The 22,395-nt window shown below is 38.8% G+C and overlaps 2 protein-coding genes across 2 annotated transcripts in view; one reads left to right on the top strand and one right to left on the bottom strand.

Annotated features, from left to right (window-relative positions):
- The first annotated feature begins 2,917 nt into the window (after positions 1–2,917).
- Positions 2,918–5,584, top strand: SDR42E1 (short chain dehydrogenase/reductase family 42E, member 1). Its single transcript, XM_085306416.1, has 3 exons — positions 2,918–2,967; positions 3,070–3,171; positions 4,012–5,584. Exons 2-3 carry the CDS (start codon positions 3,119–3,121, stop codon positions 5,117–5,119), a joined length of 1,161 nt encoding a protein of 386 aa, XP_085162542.1. The 5' UTR covers positions 2,918–2,967; positions 3,070–3,118; the 3' UTR covers positions 5,120–5,584.
- Positions 5,585–11,270: 5,686 nt separating this feature from the next.
- Positions 11,271–22,395, bottom strand: part of PLCG2 (phospholipase C gamma 2) — a 60,805-nt gene continuing 49,680 nt past the window's right edge. Inside the window, exons 26-32 of the mRNA XM_085306471.1 lie at positions 21,736–21,945; positions 20,151–20,296; positions 18,971–19,085; positions 17,060–17,227; positions 16,250–16,338; positions 12,845–13,029; positions 11,271–12,011 (exon numbers count right to left, since the gene is read on the bottom strand). Of these exons, the coding sequence (XP_085162597.1) occupies positions 11,969–12,011; positions 12,845–13,029; positions 16,250–16,338; positions 17,060–17,227; positions 18,971–19,085; positions 20,151–20,296; positions 21,736–21,945 (956 nt within the window). The 3' untranslated portion in view covers positions 11,271–11,968. The remainder of the gene's footprint in view (positions 12,012–12,844; positions 13,030–16,249; positions 16,339–17,059; positions 17,228–18,970; positions 19,086–20,150; positions 20,297–21,735; positions 21,946–22,395) is intronic.

Here is a 22,395-nt window from a genome sequence, read left to right on the forward strand (position 1 = left end):
ATGCTCAGTTCTTTAAGTGCAAAATGCTAGTGCAGACCAGGATTATACATAAAGCAGACTGAAAAAAAAATCCAAGGACAAGTATTCATTATATATAAAGTAAAACTTGAAGTCCATTTCTTTGATGACAATATACAATTTATGGCACATTCAGAAGTGTCTATAAAGTCTTAGGAAGGTCAGGGTCTTACACTGAAATGAAAGAGACAGCATAAACAAACAGATTGTGCAAAACGATGGGATTTGAGAGCATCAAGTTTTAAAGTTGGATACGTCACTGTAAAATGAAGACAATATTTACACACAACTTTCACACAAATGTCACCATTTTAAAGGCACGAATGTTTGCTACTATGCTTTGAAGACAAAAAGGACTATTTATTATAGTGAGAAATAAACTGTTTAAGAACCAAAGCTTTACAGTATCTTAACTACAGCTTCCTTATATTCATACAGCTTCCTTATATTCATTTACTCTGTGAGACAATCTGACAATTTCTTTCAGTGTATGTAACATACCAGACAGAAAGCAAGAAAAAGAGGAATGCAGAAGAAGAGACAGTTCTCAATCCTGCAAACTATGCTGCATGGATAGATCACAAAGCCAAGAGGGAAAAATTGCCATACAGCAGTTAACAGAGATCTGTTCAAATACAARGATTTACCCACACAACACAGAGTGCAAGGTCAGCGACACAGTTAAGGTTGCAGAAAGCTGCATGAGCTGCTACAGGAGAGTGCCTGAGCCTGTTGTAGAGTCTCCATCCTTGGAGATTCTCAAAACCTGACCGGACACAATCCTGTGCAACCTGCTCTAGCTGACCCTGCTTTGACCAGAGGGGTTGGACCAGCCACTCTCGAGGTCTCTTCCAACCTCAAACGTTCCAGGATTCTGTGGTAGCAGATCTCAGTGAAAATTCAGGACTCTTTTGTACTTTCCAGATGATTACATACTTGAGAAAATCCTGTAAAGATCTTCAGAAAGTGGACTGAGGTTTGAGCATACATTTAGAAGCTACATGCACAGCTACAGAATACTCATATTCAATGTTTAGGGTTACAAAAGTGATTTTTCTGCTTCTGAGCTAGAATTCTCACAGCTGTATGAACAAACTGTTGATAACACATGTCTGGAAAGCATTTCAAGAGATGATCGAGAGCTGCCTCAGGACTTTCTCTTCTGCCTATGCAGACAGCAGACAGGGAAATGAAGTGTCAGCTGTGATTGAAGTATGAAGTATTGAAGTATGCCGTCCACATGTCTGCGTAGACAGAGCAGCTAGGCAGAGTCAGGTTGTTCACACGGTGACCACAACAGCCTCATGCATGCAACTTTCAGGAAGCACGCTCTGCTTCTACACAGCATATGCTCTATGCTTGAGATTTCTATTTAAGAGCCACAGAGGTCCATTGGCAATAAATAATTGCCAGAAATATTATTTAAAGTTTATAGTACTCTTTGTAGAATCTGCCTCACTTTAATTCTTGCCAGCTGCCAAACTAAAAATCTGTTTTGCCTACTTCTGTCAAGATTTTACAAACTTGAAACTTCCATAATTTAAGTAGTTTTGACACCAAATTCTTTCTGAGTTCTGAGATTCCCCAAGTGACTCACATTCCTCTGAAAGGAAGAGTAAAGATACCACAAAACAGACGCTGATAGTGTCATCCCACACTGTTTCCCTGTTACTACTCCCTCTCTAGGCACCTTGCACTGGATTGTACGATGCTTAACTCAGGAGAAATCCTCCTGAAATCAGTCCCTGCCATGCATCATTTTCCTACCATCACTAACACTTTAGCCTCTACATGAGTGGGATGTAATGAACTCTTCCGTTAGCATGCTACATGGTATAGGCTGATAAATGGGCATTAAAGTAACTATATATATATTAGAGGTTATTTAGCCTTTGGGGAGACATGGATTGTACTGTTATAATTTAGGATAATTAGTGCAGTGTCAGCTTGCTCTATTTCATACACAACTCTAATTGTAATAAAGCTTTTCCAGATATGCAACAGTTTAATGATAATCAAAMAACGTGCTCCAGAGAAAACTGTGACTTAGTTACCAAACTTCTGTTCTCCAACAGGATCATCTTAAACTCACTAGCTGTAGAACTGATCGAATATAATACACCATATTTATAGAGAACCATTTAAGTTATTTAAATTCTGGAAATCGTTGTATTATTCTCTCTCAAACAACCAGCTGGGAGAGGCTCCGCTTACCTCCGGTCACAAAACGGGTTTAACMCGCTCCAAAGCCAGCTCCAGAACCGAGCAAAGCACTTCCCGGCATGGCCACTTCCCCCAGCAGCTGGCTACCTTTCTGCCTCGGGGCACAGAAAGAGGCCGCCTCAAAAGTCTCCTGCACACCTAAAAAATGCAGGATTAAAGAGTTCTCCAGGCACAAGCACTTGCTCCGATGTCTCTGCAGAGGTGGGATAGCCAATGCGGGTGCTGCACCAGGGGAGATAACCATGAATAAAACAGCAGAACTGCCTATGTTTTTCATGCCTGTTAATCTATTTGAATATACGATGCCGTGCTCTGTCACTCAATGAGGAAGATGACAGGTTCAGCAGAGCTTTTCCAGACTTCCAGGGGTGGAGAAGGGCGGGCTCCTAGTGAGGCTGTAACAACAGTCCATGCTGAATCAGGGAAAAGCAAATGGCTTTTTACAAAACCAGGGCCCAAAATAAAGAGACAACCAGAACATCAGGAAAGAAAGAGTATTTTTTATCGTAGTTCCCAAGCACAAACACCGGGACCTGCCAACCTCCCCCCTCTCATGCCTCGATGCCAACCTCCCCTCCATCATGGCGCCGCTTCCCGCCCAAARCCGCCGCCATTTTGCTGCGCGGCCGCCGCGGGGGCGGGGGGAGGGGACGGACTTCATTTCCCGTGAAGCCCGGCGGCAGCGTCGCCGCCGCGCAGGGGAGGCGGTGGCGGCCGGGAGAGCGGGCGCGGGCGCGGGGCGGCCGTGGCGTGAAGCGAAGTTTGGCCGCGCGGAGCGTTAAAGCTCGTAGTGCTTCTCATCGTGCGTTTTTACTGTGCSTTTTATAGGGCGACTTCCTCACGTAGTGCCAGAGGGAAGAGGACGGAAGCAGGAAAYATGGCCAAGGGAACAGTCGTGGTTACTGGAGGAGGCGGTTATTTCGGCTTCCGGTTAGTGCACTAAATAGCAGAGGCATGTAGGAGCGAGCGTGGTAAAGGTGGTGCGGGTCTGTGCTGCTGGGAGGCCTGATGTAGTTCGCCCCGTTTTCTGATTGTTCACGTTGGGTCCCAGCTTCTGGCACGAGTTCTGGAGGCTGCAGTCATGACCGAAGCAGAAAAAAAAAATCTTTTTTTGACTTCAGTTTACTTTCTCCACTGCCCCTCTTCAGGCATTGTGGAAATACTTCAGTTGTAGGAAAGAAAGGGGAGGATTGTCATTTGATTTATCTGTTGTGTAAATAAATACCTGCATTTATGCCTGTGACTTAAGAGTAGAATTTGGGCATATGGCAAAGTATTCATTCCAGTTAACTTAGAAATATCTCACCTGATACTCTTCATAAATTTCAGGCACAACAGTGAAGACTAATTGCTGTCAGATTTGGAGTGGCACAAAAAGTAATCAGATATGTTTTTTTTTTTTTTAATATAGTTGGCTAAGGGTTTATAACTAAAGGTTTCATACTGCTGATTTGTAGGAGACAGAAGAAATAGATGGGATCTTACAAAAAACAGCTGAAAGCACTTCCATTTTTTTGTCCTCTGAATTGCCACCTATCTCCCCCCACCCAGCTTTTCTTTTTAAGTTATAGCTGGAGCCTGAAAGAACTAGTTCAGTGCCTTAAGTTTCACAATTGAACCTTCCCCATAGTAAATATTTAAATATTTTAAAAACTGTTTAGCAAAAAAATTGGTACTAAAATAGTTAACAGGCTTCTCTTACTTCCAGGTAAAATGTTTCATCCATCATTATGCTATGTATCCTAACATATGGTTTCTATCATGTTTTAGTTTAGGTTGTGCCATGTATGAAAAGGGAGTCGATGTGATTCTGTTTGATGTCGTGAAGCCAATTCAAACTCTACCAGAGGGAGTAAAGTTCATGCAGGGGGATGTTTGTTGTCTCTCTGAAGTGGAAGAGGCTCTTAAAGATGTAATCTGCGTATTCCATATTGCTTCCTATGGAATGTCTGGCAGGGAGCAGCTGAACCGAAAACTCATAGAAGATGTTAATGTGAAAGGCACAGAAAATGTCATCCAAGCCTGCAAGACCACAGGAGTGTCAAGTCTGGTTTATACAAGTACATATAATGTGATATTTGGGGGCCAGGTTATAGAAAATGGGAACGAATCTCTGCCTTACCTACCTCTTCACCTTCATCCAGATCACTACTCCCGGACCAAATCTTTAGCTGAAATGAAGGTGCTGGAGGCAAATGGTGCTGAGCTTAGAGATGGGAAAGGTGTATTAAGGACTTGTGCTCTCCGACCAGCAGGCATCTATGGGCCTGGAGAGCAAAGACACCTTCCAAGAATAGTTAGTTACATTGAAAGGGGACTATTTAAATTTGTGTATGGCGATCCTCTTAGTTTAGTAGAATTTGTACATGTAGATAATCTAGTTCAGGCTCATATCCTTGCATCAGAGGCCCTCAAAGCCAACAAAGGGYACATAGCTGCAGGCCAAGCCTATTTTATCTCAGATGGCAGGCCAATAAATAACTTTGAATTTTTTCGACCTTTGGTTGAAGGCTTGGGTTACAAATTCCCAACCCTTCGTCTTCCTCTTTCCCTTGTCTATTTTTTTGCATTCCTTACTGAAGTAGCTCACTTCCTTATAGGCCATCTTTATAATTTTCAGCCTCTCCTCACTCGCACAGAAGTTTACAAAACTGGAGTCACACACTACTTTAGCATGGAGAAGGCCAGGAAGGAGCTGGGGTATGAGCCTCAGCAATTTAACCTAAATGAAGTAGTTGAGTGGTTTAGATCTCGGGGATATGGAGCAAAGCCGAGGAAGTATACCATTAACTGTCTTGTTAGGGATGGAGGATTGGTCTTGCTGTTGATTGCTGTGTTGGTTTCATGGTTTCCATCTGCAGTTACATTTTCACTCTGAAAGATGAAAAACTGGGTATAGAGGACAATTTAGTTACATTTTTTGCGTTAGTTTTGACAGATAGTTTAAAAAAAGGGGGGGAGGGCTGCGGTGCAGGGACATATCTTTATGGGTTCTGTCCCCAAAGAACAGAACTGCTGAGTAAAAAGATGCTATGTTTACATGCAGTTCTTCCAAGTAAAACTGATCTCCCCATCACAAGCAAGATGAAGTTCAGTACAACTGCAAATAGCAATTTATTTTCAGATACAGCATATGGAACAAATGACCTTTCTTCCTCACTGGTTACATTGTACTTCCGATTTCTGACAAGTTTGTGGTACCTGACCCAGAGAATAAACATTTTTCTTGGTCATGTTATAAAACTAAAACCTGCTTTTGAGCTTAGATGCATATATACCTACCTAAAAACTTGGCTGATTTGCTAGATTAACCGTTAGACCATAAATAAATGCATTACTTTAAGTGAGTATGTTCTGGTGTGTCTTTCGGAGGTACCTCTGATGACTTATTTTTGGAAAATGCACAATAGTTAAACTAAGTTATAGCAAAGTGCTTGAAGCAGCACAGATTTGTAGATATTTTTTTAAATGTAAACTATGCCTGTTTAAAATGAATGAGTTAGCTAAAGTGCAGTTGTAAATAACAGCCATTATTTTCCCCACATTACTGAATGGTTAAACAAACAAACAGTCTATCAAGGACATTTGGTAAGAGCTTATGTTCATGTTCTACTGCTTATAAAATATTTTTAGCCTTTATGAATATGTCTTTTAACACCTGATACTATTTGAAGAAAACTTCATCTTTGTAGTAGGGTGATAAACACTTTACATAATCGAACTGAGAATTTTGTGGAGTGACAGTTTTTAGAACACAGAAAGTAAGATTTTCTTAAGTACCGAGTGCTGCTGTCTCTAGCAAGTCCCTCATCTCTTTCAGTTTAATATAGGAAGAGATGCTGAGAAACTTCATATCAAAATACTTGATCACAATTATTTTAAGTCGTGTTTCTCAGTATTGCTTGATTATAAAGGGACAATCTTCCAAGACATTCACGTTCTTCTCTCTAAACTTGAGTCTTTACACTTCACTAGCTGAAGCTACACTGATACTAATTTTTATACAAGTTTCAGTTTTCAGTTCTGTTAAGGCTCTACTGTGATTTAAATTGGGAAGAGGAGGAGGCAGGGGCAGTACTTCCACTGCATTGCTAAAGAAGTCTCAGAAAACAAAAAAGGGTAAATAAAACCAAGCTAAAAGTGCTCTGCCACTTGTGTTCAAAAYGTTTTTTTAGTTAATGTTGAACAAATCCTTTAAAGGGGATTTTAAAAAGGATCTTTTTAAAAGATGCTTTGTGTTGCTTTAAATCTGACTTTCCTACCCTTCGGTCCCTTACCAGTGTGTACCATGAGAAATTTTAATGCCAACAGAGGCAACAGACAAAACATGCATTAAAAAATTGCATGAGCCTGCTGGACAGAAACATAGTACTGGTATTGCATCCTAAGACAGTCTTATGAAAGGCAGACCATTTACTGATAATCTTCTAAGATGTGGAACAGAACGGCCATGTTCCAGAGGAATTTTGATAGTTCTAATAAAAAGCAGCTACTGCTATTCCCAGCTGTATCAATGGAAAAGTCTGTAAGGGTCCCAAAGCAAAGCTAAACTTGTGCTGTTACTGCTGGCTGAGGCTGAAGTCCATGACAGCTTTTCAGATACGACTGGAAAAGAAGCTAGTTGGTGCCAAATGTGAATACAAAATGTATTTTTGTCCCATTGCTTCCTGCCCCCCCCCCCCAAGAAAAAAACACACACACACAAACAGTTCATCCTTCTGCAGGAGCCGACCACAACACACGAAACTTTTCAAGTCAGCAAGTCAAGGACAGAACTTTTCACTGATAACAGGAGGTATTATTTGTACTAAGCGCTCATGACTTTTGACTGAGCGCAGGGTACTAAATTGCACTTAATTAGGAGAAACAAGTAAGGAGCAGCTTGGTAATGGCTATCCCAGGCCAAATCAACAGTGTATAGGTACCTTGTCATTCAGCTCCATCTAGAAAACAAAACAAGAGACCTGACTACAGGAGATGTGAAGAATACTTTCCCTCTTAGTTTTCAAAATGAAAACAGGGAAGGTGTGGCTTAAGATACTTTAAAATGACTTGAAAATCATATATGTACAAAGACAGTTAAAGCTGCCCCATTTTAGGTGTTTTACAATACAAATTCTCTCTCTTCGTTTTTGGTTTTTATTTGTTATCACTAATATTGCACAAGCAGCTGTGTAAATTAAGGTAATGAATTCAAGTGTTATGTCTGCTTCAAAATTTTAGTCTATTACTTGTTTTCCTGAAATGAATTTCTAGTAATTAATCTAAAAATTGAAAAAGTAGAATTGAAAATACTATTTCAAAATTATTCAACAATTGATATGCGTCTCTTTATAAGGAGTGATACTAATGTTTAAAGTGAACAATGTAAGAATTTTTTGACAGCTGCTTAATCTCRCATTCATAGCATGTCAATGTACCTTTAATGAATAGGTGGATATATTTAATTTTTAAAGTTTAAATGCTAATCACCCGTAAAGTAGGCTGGTTTTCTATAGTCACTTTCTAAGTGGCCCAACAAAAACTCTTCTGTGATCTTCACAGAAAAGCATCTTAAACACTGTTAGTTTACACTTATTGTAAAATATCTACGGCCTAAATTACAATTCAGGAATGCACAAGTGTTAAGCAAATCACTTACGCTTTAAGTCAGTTCATGAGTCTCTGTTTTGTTGGACTAGCACCTAAGAATGTAGATTAGCAATGAGTAGAACTGGGCTTTAAATTCTTTAAAAACTAATAGCTATCCTCATTTATAAATACCATTATGGAAAAGAAGAAAATCTTAGCATTTGACCAATTCAGAAGGATGAATTTCATTGTATTTATCCTCTAATTCTAATGAAGCAAATGGAATTTCAGTCTGAAACAAAGGCAGCTAGTTGGACTGCACTTGGAATGCTGACATTTGACTACAGCAGAAGCAACTGTTCTTTAGTTTCCATGCTGCATTCAGTTTTTCACAACTAGTTTGGAGAATTCAAAGACAATCATAGTGAGACAGCATTAGCTATCTAGCAATTGGGAAGGTTAGTTTAAAAACTGCAAACCTTTTTTAGAAAAATGTTTGCAACAAACTTACAGATGCACTAGTGAAAAGTGAGAACACAAGACAAAAACAAAACAAAACAAAAAAAAAAAAAAAGAGAGAGAAAGAAAAACTCCACACAGAATGAGACAACTTTTTGGTCACCCTCATCTTGACTTTCAAAGCTCAGACACACCAATATTCACAAATTAATAACCTGATAAAAAACCATTTGGTTCATCCAACTTGACCTCTTGAGTGATCTAGGCCAGAGACAACTCACCTAAYGACTCCTGCTCAACATGCATATAATTTTTTAATTAATTACAAGACTTGGAAGTTTTGCTCATCAGACTCCAAACATTTTAAAATTCACTACATGAACACAGTGTGTGTTCACCCCACCACACTTCTGCCCATGCAATTAAGGTGAACCTCATAGGCAGAAAATGTGCCAATATAATTTTATGGTGAACATCAAGATAATTATTCTTCCAAACTACTACAGACTTTGTCTTTGCATGTTCAGACTTTATTGTTTGATATAAATCTGATACTCCAGCAGAAGTTAATACTTGTTACTGAATAAGGTAGGTTAGGAGTTGTGAATTATGTGTGACCTTCCACCTTTTTCTTTCCTCCATGCCTGTTTTGTATCCAGATGAAGTGCAATAATGATTTCTATGAAAACAATTAAGTCAGTTCACCTTTAAAACATGTAAGTGTTCTTCCTCCAAAGGAGACCTCCTCCTCTAGGAGAACACAATGTAACAAACAGCATAGCAGACTACTCTTCAGTAAGAACTCATACTAGCTGAAATCACTGGTCATTTTAAATTGTAAAATTCAATAAAAAACAAGCATCTGGCATCATTCACATCAGTGTTATCCAAAGTTATATATTAAAAATAACATTTTATGAATTTAAAATAGTCTCTATGAGAATATAATTTAACAATAGTTAACTTCAAAAACCTGGAAATGTTTTTCCTCATAGATTATAAAATTAGCACACACATTCAAACCCTCTTTCATATTAAAACAGTCTCTGTGCTATGGGGAAAAAATGCTACAAAGTCTGCCCTGACAAAATTCAGAGGTGTTTTTTTTTTTGGTAACAGAAGTTAAAACACAGAATGCAAGAAACAAGTAGAGAGTTATTACAGAGCCTCGCCAATTGCTTGCAAGTCAACAAAATGGCCAATGCAGTCTTTTTCCTTCCGAATATAACCCTAAAAAAAAAAAGTCTAACTGTAAAATGAAACAGATTTTCATAACCGTTGAAGAGTGTTTCTTACAACTTTCAACATCATTTATATCCTGAGAARGTACACAGGACTTTTTGAAGAACTGTAAAATCTGCTAATTCCTAAGTATTTGCAAAGCATCAGCAAGACGCTCTCATGTTTGTGATACGGTGGCTGCTCTGTGGCAGGAATATAGATAACAAAAGAAAGCGGGACAGGTGATCCACATGGGCAATTTAGTTATGTCTGCTCTGGAACTGAACTAAAAAGATGAAAAAAAAATAGAACATATATTACAGCAACAGTCTAGATGTCTAGGGTAGCCCTAGCATCTTGTAGCCTCATACTTTTGTAATCAGTCTTAACTTAACTGGTATTCAAATGCCTGTAAATTATGTCCCATATGTAGCAACAAATTCAGGACTTTCCAGAGAGGGCCTTGGGCCACCTTGTCTGATCAACACCAACAATATGATATTCTCACAAAGTCAAATGGGACAGATGGAGGCTGCTGAAAGGCACAGATGGTAGCACAGGGACTGATGATAYGGCAAACCACCTCCTGGAGCATGCTGTAAAATGCACGTGCACCAAAGATCCTCCCAGGAAGAGCAACTGGATCRTCCCATTCCACATGGGTACTGCAGATATTCCCACCATTACACAGCAGTCAGTCTAGGTACAGTTTTACCTCCTGAATCCACAGCTGATGTAACTTTTTTCTTTTTTTCTTTTTTGTTTTTTTGTTTTTTAAATACAGTCCAATCACAGATGGGGACTGAAGGGATTTCTATTGGGAAAAAGAAAAGCAGAGAGTTACCTTTAACTTCGCCTTCTGGTATTTAATTGGGGGGGGGAGGGGGAGGAAGGACATTAAAGAAGCCGCCCCATCGCGAGACACACTGATGTAGCACTTTCATCATAAGATAAGCGAGACAAGACTTGTCTCTTCAGAGTAACTAAAACCTCAGGGGGGTTCCCTGAACCATCGTGAATGCACAATGGCATCAATTAAGCACATCCTGAAACAACGCAAGTCTGTGTGGGGAGCAAGAGAAACCGTAAACTGCTGAGGCAGCTTCACCAGGCAACGAATCCCAAATCCACAGAAGTCTTCTGTGATCAGAAATACAGTAATATATGTATGCAACATTTTTTGCCTCAGGCTGTCACTTAGACTGAAGAACTGAATTCCTCTGCACACATTTGAAAGGTAAAGTCAAACATACAGGTAGCAAAACTCCTCCCACGTAGAGATAAAGCAACTATGAATTTCATATTAATGACATCCTGCTAGCATGAAAAAACAATGTGTACACATATGACATCTGATTTCAGGTGTGTCATCCAAAGACTTCAGTTCTGCTCTTGCAGGAAAGCAAACTTGCTGATTTAACAAGTTTTCTGATCCGTAACTCAATGCCTTTTGTTTGACTAAAGCTGTACGAATGATGTACCTCTAGATTTGTGTATATAATCATTTTTGAATTAGATACCTCAAGATTAAAAATGGACAGTTTGCTAAAAATTCATTTCTAAGCACAGAAGGTGCTAAAAGTATTTGCGAGATGATACTATACCAAAAAATACATCTTTTCAGAATTTGAAATATCTTTTTCTGCAAACAAAGACTCCTAGTACATACATGAAAACTTTTCTTTCCACTGCCCTGAAGTTTTATGCAATACAACGCAGGTTAACACATCTTCTCTTAAACCATTACAGAGTTCAACAAGAAAAACACAAATACAGTCTCAGAGGATATTTAGTTTAACAAAATCAACATTCTCTGGTTTTCAAAAACATAAAAGAAAACTTCTAACAAGAGACAATACAGTATGAGCTATTAGCTGCCCAAAATGTTTTATACAGTATCGGAGGTACAATCTACTGCCTTGGGTACTGTAACATACATGACAATGCTGGTGTAAGAGTGCTATTACAGCATTTAATAAATTAAAAACTCACCACTAGTTAATCTTAAGGAGCCAGGTTGTTAAAGTGATGTGATTCCACGCATACAAATTGTTGTGAATGTCTTATCTATATCCTACATACACAAATACAGTAGATGATTTGTACTTGTACTTCAGGTATCGATAAGGAGAAGTGAGATCTATTAAAATACATACAGCCAACCACACGTCCTCAGCTTCTAAACATCTTGCTGTTATTTTCCCCATGACTCTAAAGTTGTGGCCCTGGACGCAAATAACACTTTGAATACACAGAAAATCTGGCCTGAACAGAGAGTATGCTTTGTACAGAGTATAAATTATTAGGAATGAAAAACATTTTTTTCTTATAACAAGAAATTATTAAGGAAACCCATCTTTCCTCCTCCTCTTCTATTCATTCAGCCTGAAGAGACCTTCATTGAGTAGGATAACCAGGACAAATCAGTATCTCTTCTTGAGTTGCTCCATAAAGCATGCACCAAAGAACGATTGCTTTAAGAGTAGAATTTGCTATTACTGACTCTCTTCTCCTTTAATCTTAAGGGAAAAGAAAAGAAGAGAAGTAAAATCTACTAGGCATTTCTAGGAGAAAAACAGTGTACCAAGCTCAGTTCACTTAGATATAAACAGCAAATAATTTATCAGCAGTAAGTATTGCAGTTTTTCCCCAGTAAATGAGAATGAACCAGTAACAACTCATGCAGCTGATCAGCACATATTAAAAAAAAACCAAAAACAAACAGACAAACAAAAAACAGTAAATACATTTAAAGAAAATCTCCCACAGGCTCAGGAAAGATTAAAGATCTATTCTAGACCTCCTCYTAGTACAGGAAGTTTCTGTCTCCCTCACACCCAGTTTCAAGGTGGCAGCCAAACGAGAAATAACTTTCCTCTAGGCTTAGGATAACATATTGATGCTTAACTGACGGTTCCATGTTGTTACAACTGACTGTTCTTATCTTTTGTGCTTGGTGCACTTGGAACTGTGTTCTGTTCCCACATACTTAATATGCTAATGACTCACTTCCAAGGCACAACTCTGACCGTACAGCAAGAGTGAGGTGGTTTATTTATTTGGCTGTACGATCTGGAAAGCAAGAGAAAAGAAGAACATAAACTCCCAGGATCTGATCTTTCATTGTGGTTACTGAAACAGATTTCACTGAGCAGACATATCCCTGAGTCTGCTGGCCTCTAGTGGCTTACAGCCCAGCCTAGCTTCATTGCAGCCCCTTCTTGTTTCAGATATGCTCATCCCACTCTGGTCACTCTTTATATCACTGTTGGTTTAATAAATCTGAGATTTCTTTGCTACACATGATGTCTAGACAGAGTTGCTTTGGAAAGGAGAATGAGTATCAACCCACCTTCGGTTGCATGTCTCTTGATATATCTGTAGTTTGTGCTCATTCACATTGAATTCTTTTAATATAGCATCTCTGTTTGGATTCCTTAAATTCAGATGTGTGTCATAAAGGAACAGCTGGTTATTAAGCTCCTCCTGGCGCTTTCGAAGTTGTCGACATGAGGAATAAAGCTCTTCTTCACTTTCCTTCAAAAGAATATTGGAAATCAGTGCAACTTGTAGGACATCCCCCAGAACTGTGTTGATTCTGTTTATTTTTGAAGAGTTTTTCTCCCTTCCTGAACACATTCCATAGTGTTATAAAATGTTCGTGTGAATGAAGTAAGTAACCAAGAAAATACTGAAAAAATAAAATTCAGCCCTACCATGTAACCAGCCATACCATCTAGCAGGGGCATGCAATTTTTGACTATTCCATCACATTTGCATATTAGGTCACACACTGCCAATCCTGGTGCGTTCCTATTGAAATCTAGATTAAAGGTGAGAAGACTGACCAGTAAATGGGACCCCCAATACTAGCAATTACTCAGCTGATCAAGAAGGAGGGGCAGATCCTTTGCTTCAGTGGAGCTATGGCTATTTAATATTTGCAGAGGAACTGACTTAGTATTTGAAGATCAATTTGCAGAGGCCTGAGTTTCTGTTCTTGTATACTGCCCAGAGTAGGAAAGTCACAAACAAAATAATTATCAAGATTCCCTTCATGATTTCAATTTTTTTTTAATGCTCCAAAACACTGGATGCACAAGCAATCTGCTCTGTAGAGTTACTAGTGGCTAAAAATATCGGCAAGATTGAAGTCTTAATTTTCACATCAGTAGCAAAACAAGATACTCACCYTCCAAGAAATGACACACAATCAATAAATGTAATAAATCTAAACACTTTCAAAGAAGGCATACCAATAAGCATGCTCTTTTAGCATTCAGTCCAGACCGAAAACAGGCAGATTTAGCAACATGCCCCAGAGCTTTAGTTTGGGCGTAAAGCTTCAGTTTAGGCATAAAGATCCTTCCCCTACTCTTCTTTTTCCTCTCAAAACATTTTCTGACAGCTCCCTACTGTAGTTCAAAATACAGCCTCAGATCTACGTAAAAGACTTAGATCAAAAATAATTTTTTTAAAAGCTTTGCTATCCCAAATCACAGAGAATAAACAGATTGCCAATTATCAATTTGCATGCATAATCAAGAAGCCTAAATATTAATTTATTGTAATATCTTGTAAATAAGTGTATCCACAAAGCTAGACTTCAAAACCCCACTTAAGAACATCCACTTCAATCTTTATGTTAAAAACATATGCACTATCGGTTTCGATAAAGATGCACATGCTTCCCAAAGCAAGCAAATCAATTTTCAAACAAATAATATATGTTTCTAAATGTCTTAACTTCAATACACTATAACTTCTACAGTACAAAAGACTCTTGTTGAGTATATTAAAGGCCCTACATGATAATTTACACRTGTGCATGCTTACTTTTATAATATTCTTGCTTCTCTGAAAAATTCCACAGCCACCTGTAATCTCCTTTATAATTTTCTATTTCATCTTCAAGAGTATGCAGATGGACTTTCTATATGAACAAGCTTCTTATTAAATTATATCATTTTAAGGAGGATCATCATTTAAAACAGGGCAGAAGAACAGATGGATAAAGCCCTGATCTTTTCTGATGCTTCTTGAATGATCTGGCAAGGGTTCTAAAAGTTGATTAACCATGGCTAGTCCTAGTATGCTGCAGACTGCCAAGCAAAAGGAAAAAATTTTGAAAGTTCTCTTGCTATCGCATTATCACCCAGAAATTGTCAGACACGGCAAAAACAAAGAGCTGTGCTGCATTTTCATTTGGTTTAACAAGCAGAAGGGGCTTTAAGAGTGTGAGATGTGCTGCTGTCAAAGGACTTGGTGCTGACAGATTGGGAGATACACTGCTGCTATGAACAACACTAAGAGACACTCCTGCTCCAGCAAATAATGAGCTGAATTTCTGATGCAGGAGGGATTTGCAATGTACCTACAAGTGATATCCATGCTCAACACCTTTGGTAATAGTGAGTTGTTACGTTTTCTCAAAGATAGCAAGACAAAAAAAGACCAGTTTATCTGGCCTCCTGTATCAGACTCTTCTTCATGGAATCTTCATGRAATCTAAAGCATGGAATCTTCATGCTTTAAATGTTATTTGCTAAGAAACAGACCTCTTCTGTTTACACACATGCACACTCAGTCCCAGCTCCTAGCCTTCTCCCGCTTTCATGACTCCTTGCCAGCCAACAGAGGGAAGCTACCACAGCTGCTAAGACACTGTGATTACATACAGTCATTTTACATCAGGCAGCTTTGTAAAAATCTTGACAAAGGATTTGTCAGGAAAAAGGCTGCTACTTCTCTGTTAAGCCGAGTGACTAAGAATTCAGTAACTTCTATTTCCATTTATGTGCAATTGCAGGTGCAAATCTCTACAGGACATTATGACTTACTGTTAGGAGAACCTAGTGTTTTAATTACAAAAATACTGGATGATGATGTGAACTACAGCATAAGCCTGAAAYGTTATGAAGGAATACAAATAAAAAGTTGAGCATACTTCTTCCTATGCATCTACAGGGGGCTGGAAAGTACCTTGAAACTCCCACTGACTTCCCAGAAGTATCTTTAAACTTGYATCACATAGCCTCTCTGCTGAAGTGGTTAGATTATATAAAATATTATTGAGGCATGGAGAGAGTTTGAGAATGAGCCTGCTTTAAAGTGACATATACAGCAGCACCTGTGGAACATCATCAAATGCTATTCACAGAACAGACACTTTAATGCCTGGATGCATTGCTATTTTTTCCTTGTATGTTTTAAAATATTAGTTCCTCAATTATGTTTTACAGAGGTTTAAAAGAAGCAGACTAGAACTTCAGAAGGAACCAGAATGCATCTTCCTCATGTTGGTTTGTTGTTGGTTTTTAATGAAACAGGAAAATAAAGTCATTTTTCCCTAAAGGGATTCCTTTTTACACAAGACCTCACAGAGAAAAAAAAGGAAGATTATTCTCAGAAGTGAAAGAAGTGAAAGCATTAATTCAGCTAGCTTTGCATGGCACCAGMGGGTTTTAACTCAACAGGGTAAGTCACTGACCATGCTGTTACAGGAAAAATAGTGGAGGAAATGAGGTTTTTGTTAAAAGAAATTGTGCACAAACATGTGAATCTGTCCAATCAGAAGAGCAACTCAATTTTTATTACTGATCTTCCATAGTACCTAAGAACGAAGTACTAGATGGTAGTACATCAGAAACAGAACAGCAAACTAAATCCTCATTTCCAGATATCCACCAAAAAAAAAAAAAAAAGAAAAAAATAATAACAACATGTTTTAAGTGCAGCAAATCAAACTAGTTCTCACCAGAACTTGTTGCATTTCACAGTGTACCAAAAGTGAGGCCAGCTCTATATCTTCACTATAGCCATTCTTGAGAGGAACCGATCTAAAACCTGAAAAATCATATACAAAGGACAATTAGAGTGAAGAGAGGATAATCTGCAGTCACAAAAATGGTTTGAAGTGTCCCAAGACTAACAGATCCTTCACTGCTCAACTGCTCTGCTGCTAAGAGCAGACTATATTGTAATGACTACAGGGAAGCAAAAGGCAAGCATGCAACACTGAGAAATTATGATTGCATATGCTCTTGAAAACTAAAGATAGATGTAGAGGAAATCAGAGAACTTACTCTACATATGTCCACCTCTAAGGCAATTAATAAAACAAATGCGCTGACACCAAATTATGAAAAAGAATCTTCCTAGATTTTACTCAGATTTACTCAGCCCCGTTGCTCAAATGAAATCCGTGTTTAAGACATAGTAGTCAAAATAAGGATATAACAATAACATTGAAATACTGATCTTGTTGCTTTCATCTGAAATAGAGTACAAAATGGTAGAAAAAAGAACTACTGTCTCTTATTGGAACCTTGCACTTTCAGATCAATGAAGTCAATGAAGAAATTTCAAGAGAGGGTGGGAGACWTTATAAATACTTACAGACAACACACCCAGTACCATAATAAACAAGGGATTAAAGTAACTCAGGTCAAAGGAGCACTTTTGTATTTTGGYATGTTGCAGCTGCTACTGATAGCAAAATCACAATACAATAATGCTAGAAAGCATCTTTCTGACTTGGCCTTTTATTATACCTACTGATTTTTACCTGATTTGATTCCTTTGATGGGAAAAGTGGCATGTGCTAAGAAATTGGGATCACTGAACATATCCTCCTCATAAACAACAAAGCGCAGGAAYGCTAGATTTGGATCATAAATTTCAAATTTCACTTGCTCTGGACAAGGCACCCAAACTGGATTAAGGCCATTGTCATCTGTAATGAAAAGGAAACATTTGCAATATGAAGCAATAATTTCATTTCATTCATATATGGTTATGTATCTCAGAAAATTTTCTGGGGATACAAAGGCCCAAAAATCCTATTTACTATCACTCTCCTGTTGTAATCTTGCTTCAAAAGGTATATGTTTATTTGTTACAGGGAGGGAGAGATAGGAGGAAACTTGGCAGGGATGGAAATCCAGGAAGAAAAGCTATTATTTGTATTTAAATACACAAAACCTCCTTGGATATATATTTGTAAAAAGCGAATTCATTGTGAATTCATTCATGACCGTCATGCTATGCTCCATATCAGCATAAGAGCAGGAAAAGTATTGGGAAAATAACTGTACAGTAGCTCAATTTTCGTACTTGTTTATGCAGCACTGACTATTTTGGCACGTGTTATATAGCCAGAAAATTTGCTAAGGTCTTGGTCACACCTCACAAAAATCTAAAATCATAATTCTCTTCTCTGAAGTACTCAATAGCCACAATGGATATTCTGCTCCTCACTCAGTCTTTATCATCCAGTAGTGTCTATGCCACAGACTTCAGGACTGGAATCCATTTGGAGTAGAGATTTGAGAATCAGCTAGCACTGTTAAAGACGTTTTCAAAAGAGCAATTTTTAAAATATGGAAATTACACAAACTCATGTATAGTCAAGAACAGCACAGAATTTAACTTTTTATGAACTATTAAATTTTTTTCTGAACTTGATATACACTGACATTTCTCAAATTAACTGGCTCTGAGACAAACAACAGAATATACTGTATGACAGTCAAGAGCAACAGTCACCTTATTTCTCCCTGTATAGTTTGTTGGCCTGTTACAGACATAGAATCATAAAATCGGTAAGGTTGRAAGGGACCTCTGGAGATCATCTAGTCTAATCCCCCTGCTCAAGCAGGGTAACCTAGAGCATGGTAGACAGGGTTGCATCCAGGCGGGCCTTGAAGATCTCCAGAGAAGGAGACTGCACAGCCTCTCTGGGCAACCTGTCCCAGTGCTCCGCCACTCACAGGGAAGAAATTCCCCCTCATTTTCAGACGGAACTTCATGTGCTTCAATTTCTGCCCACTGCCTCTTGCCCTGTCACATGGGACAATTGAAAAGAGTTTGTCCCCATCCCCTTGACACCCTCCCTTCAGACACTTACAYGCATTGRTAAGATCCCCCCTCAGTCTTCTCTTCCCCAGGCTGAAGAGGCCCAGCTCTCACAGCCGTTCCTCATAGGGCAGATGCTCCAGCCCTCTGATCATCTTCATAGCCCTATGCTGCACTCTCCAGAGTAGCTCCATGTCTCTTGTACTGRGGAKCCCACAACTGGACACAGGACTCGAGATGAGGCCTCACCAGGGCTGAGTGGAAGGGCAGAATCACCTCCCTCGACCTGATRGCAACAYYCTTCCTAAGGCACCCCAGGAGACCATTGGCTTTCCTGGCCATAAGGGCACATTGCTGGCTCTTGGTCAACTTGTCATCCACCAGCACTCCCAGGTCCTTCTCTGCAGAGCTGCTTTCCAGCAGGTCAGCCCCCAGTTTGTACTGGTGCATAGGGTTATTTCTCCCTAGGTGCAGGACTCTGCACTTGCCCTTGTTGAACCTCAKGAGGTTCCTCTCCGCCCAAAACATCATAAATTYATATTCAACCTCTTATTTCTTTTTTATTTTAGTGCACTGGAAGTATAACCATATCCCCACAACACAGAAAACTGCAGATACTCACTCACAACCGTTGTCTTGAATTTGTTATTATCGTATTCAGCCCCACAAATTTCTACCTCTACAAAGGGACAAGCAATGCTTCTACCAGGCTTAGGAAGATGACGAGCACCTAAAACCTGTAAGAGCACCAGTAAATTATAAACTATGTCCAAAGGAAACTCATCACCCTTATTTCTGCACAGAAAGTAGCTTACAGAACTAAAAAGTAATTCCAGTAGAAGAAGAAAAATATTTTAACTAAAATCCACAAGAACACAGAAAAAACCCACACTTCCTTTCTTGACTAAGTGTTTGCATGTATAATACATACTATCTATACCATCAATAATAATACCTCCATTGTTTGGGTGACCCAATGGTTCTCATTCCAAGATACAGCTGCTGACTTTCACTCACAAATGCTTATACACGATACGCAGTTTCACACCAGGCTTGTAGAGTTTTGTAATCTTTCCTCAGCCCTTATTACATATCTATTTTATGAGYTGTACTTCTGCTTTACTTTCACAGCCTGTTTACCTCTTTTCTAAACTGTAGTGAAAAGCAGTTAATGGGTTTGTTCCTTGATAGCACTTCTCAGAAAACATATTTTTAAAAGACATCTCTTACTGAATAGCAACTGAGAACAGAAACAAGTTCAATTTGCATTTGGCACTAGAAGACAATATGGCATAATTTTCATGTGATTCAAATGATGATGTGTCCCACCTCTATAAAAATGAGACTGACATTCTGGTAAATCATAGTGTACTAAATAAACTGACTTTTTCTTCCATTCATCATATTATTTTTGTTTTCTGCTTATTATCTATATTCCATTACAAACATCTATCACACTAGAAACCTCTGAACTCATATATCTGCTGCTAACCAATCTCTAATAGCACTTTTCTAATGAGAAGTCAGTGGAGCAGGAATGCAAGTTAGTTCAACTGGAATTTTTATTAGTCACTATATAAAATTATCTCAATATCATGTTTTCATTCCTATAGCATGTGCTTCATTAGCATGATAAAGATACATGTTTCCTTTCAGGAACTAGTTTTATTCTCAAACACTCTGACATTTAAAAACAATGTTTTGACAATCTGTCAGATCTTGCTCTGAAATATAATAGCTTTATTTTTAGCTTTATAGATATTTATAACTTGTAAAAAATATAATTTACAAAAGAGATTTACCCTCACTGTCATAATCATCTGCAATTTCCTCCTCAGTTCATTTGGCATTGGGTCATATTCTTCATTTCTCATGCTTTCCGGCTGCAGAACATAGCCAGTTCGTCCATTAAGTGAAAACAAGGCATGGTTCAATTGCATGTATTTATCTAGGGAGAGAGTTAAAACAGTTGTAACAGAAAGATTCCCGTTTGAATAAATCTAAAGAAAAGATCAGACTAACAGCTCCTCTGCACTATTCCTTCTGGTCATCATTTTCACAGACAGAGCTGAAAAAGTAACCTGGAAGACTCAGTTCCCTCCAATAGTTGACCTTGACAGGCCATTTCTCACCAATTTTAATCCTGATAAGCCCATCTCCATTCATACCTGGTTTCCTAAGCACATAGTTTCTAAGAAAGCTCAGTACAGTTTTCCCCATGGCTGAACAACTGCTCATCCACCTGAACTTTACTGTGAATATCTTCACTTGCTTCTCAGGAAGAGATCAAGGTGAAATTAGCCCACTCATTACCTCTAAAAGGTTCATCTGGCTCAGAGACAAGTTAGAATAGAAGGAATTCTAAAGATGAAACTTAGGAGAACTGGTCTGGAATTAGGCATCTGTTGAAAGAGAAAAACCTAAATAGAAGGCAACTATGGGAGAAATACATAAATATAGCCTTAAGCCCGGCAGGGAAAGTATGAAACAAAGCAAGGAGAAGAGCTTGTAAGCTGCTTCCACAAAGAGCTAAAGAACAAAAAGAGAACTAAACATGGACTAGAGAAGTTAAAAGTAGAGTCAGCAACTGCTTTGTTTGCTGTTCTCCGCATTTTCTTTTCAGTTCTGCTGAAGGAACTTAAAGAAAACCTGTGATAAATGCCCTAGGAAAAAAGAGGCAACTGAAGGTGGAGCTAATGAAAATGGTTTGTTCTTTGCTGTCTAAGACTTATTTGCTTCATTCCAGACACCTCGGAAAAGGCAGAACCACCGCACAAGGCAGTGAGTCACAGCTCTCTACCAGGTCACTGTAAGAACTATACAGGTCCATAAGGGGAACACTGAACTGGCAAGACCCCAACAGAAAGCTAGAGGGAAATTCTGTCAGACCAGACAGGTTATAAACTGCCCGCTGAAATGCATTCTCAGTTGCCATTGAGACGGTCTGGAAAGCTGAGAGTTAGCATAATATGCGYGAGTTTGTAAAACACAATATACTGGCCCTGATTCTCAGCTTTCATTATTCAGTGTCTTTGCTGAAGTGCACAGATGCACTTTTAAACTGCAACTTATGTTTGATGACTTCATCTGCTGGCTGCATTAACACCACAGCTTCCACCCACACCAATGACATCTGGTCTTGGGCTGCTATGCCAGCTCTGCAGAATGGCACATATTGCTTTCAGAAACTGATTTCTGGGAACCTGTTCTATTAGGTGATCCACACATTCACAAATAAACTTTAGGTCTTTCATTTTTGCTCTTGCTGTGAAGAACAAATAAATAGGACAACCACAGTGACTGGAACGGCAGAGGCCAGAAAGAGCTAATTAACGTTAAAATGAAAGAGGGGCAGAGGATTTAAATCCTCTTTAGAGGGAATATTACCTGGAGTCTGGAAGTTCAGAGCCACCATTTGGGAGCCACAAAGCCAGAGGCGAAATGGGTCATAGTTGGATGAGTCAACTCTCTGTCCTTTAGGGTAGACACGTGTCAATCCCTTCTGGTTGTATTTCAACAACTCAACAGGTTTTTGCTTAATAATGCTTTCTGCCTTCGTTTCCACAAAAGAACGTATTTCTTTGAAATCAGGATTTTCTACATAAGGTAGGAAGAAAAAAAAGGGTGGTTACTAAAGCAAAGAAGTCACAATTTATACTATATTTCCACTAACACTTCATTTTACTTTGTGCTTTAATGCAATAATTGAGAATGTTTTAATGCAGACATGGCAAATTGGCTGAATATGAAGTCTGAAAGTTAAAATTGCCTGCCTGCCACATCCTTTCACCACTCATTGCAGCAGGGCAGATAAAAGTCTGTAGTCGTGTTCTCATCTCATCATCGCTAATAATGTGCTCCTAACCACTACAACACATTTAAATGAGACATTTTTTCCCAGGTGTATACGGGGAGAAGAAAGGGTGACTCCGGGTTAGCCAACGCCTCAAACAATGGCTGTAATTATAATGTCCCAACCATACTGACAGCTTATTAAAAATGTTTGCAAAGAAACTTAAGGAAGAAGGGCATATTTGCTGAGCTCTC

The sequence above is a fragment of the Rhea americana genome, unplaced genomic scaffold (genome assembly GCF_003343005.1).
Source record: "Rhea americana isolate MKP2758 unplaced genomic scaffold, rheAme1 scaffold_24, whole genome shotgun sequence".
Taxonomy (NCBI): domain Eukaryota; kingdom Metazoa; phylum Chordata; class Aves; order Rheiformes; family Rheidae; genus Rhea; species Rhea americana.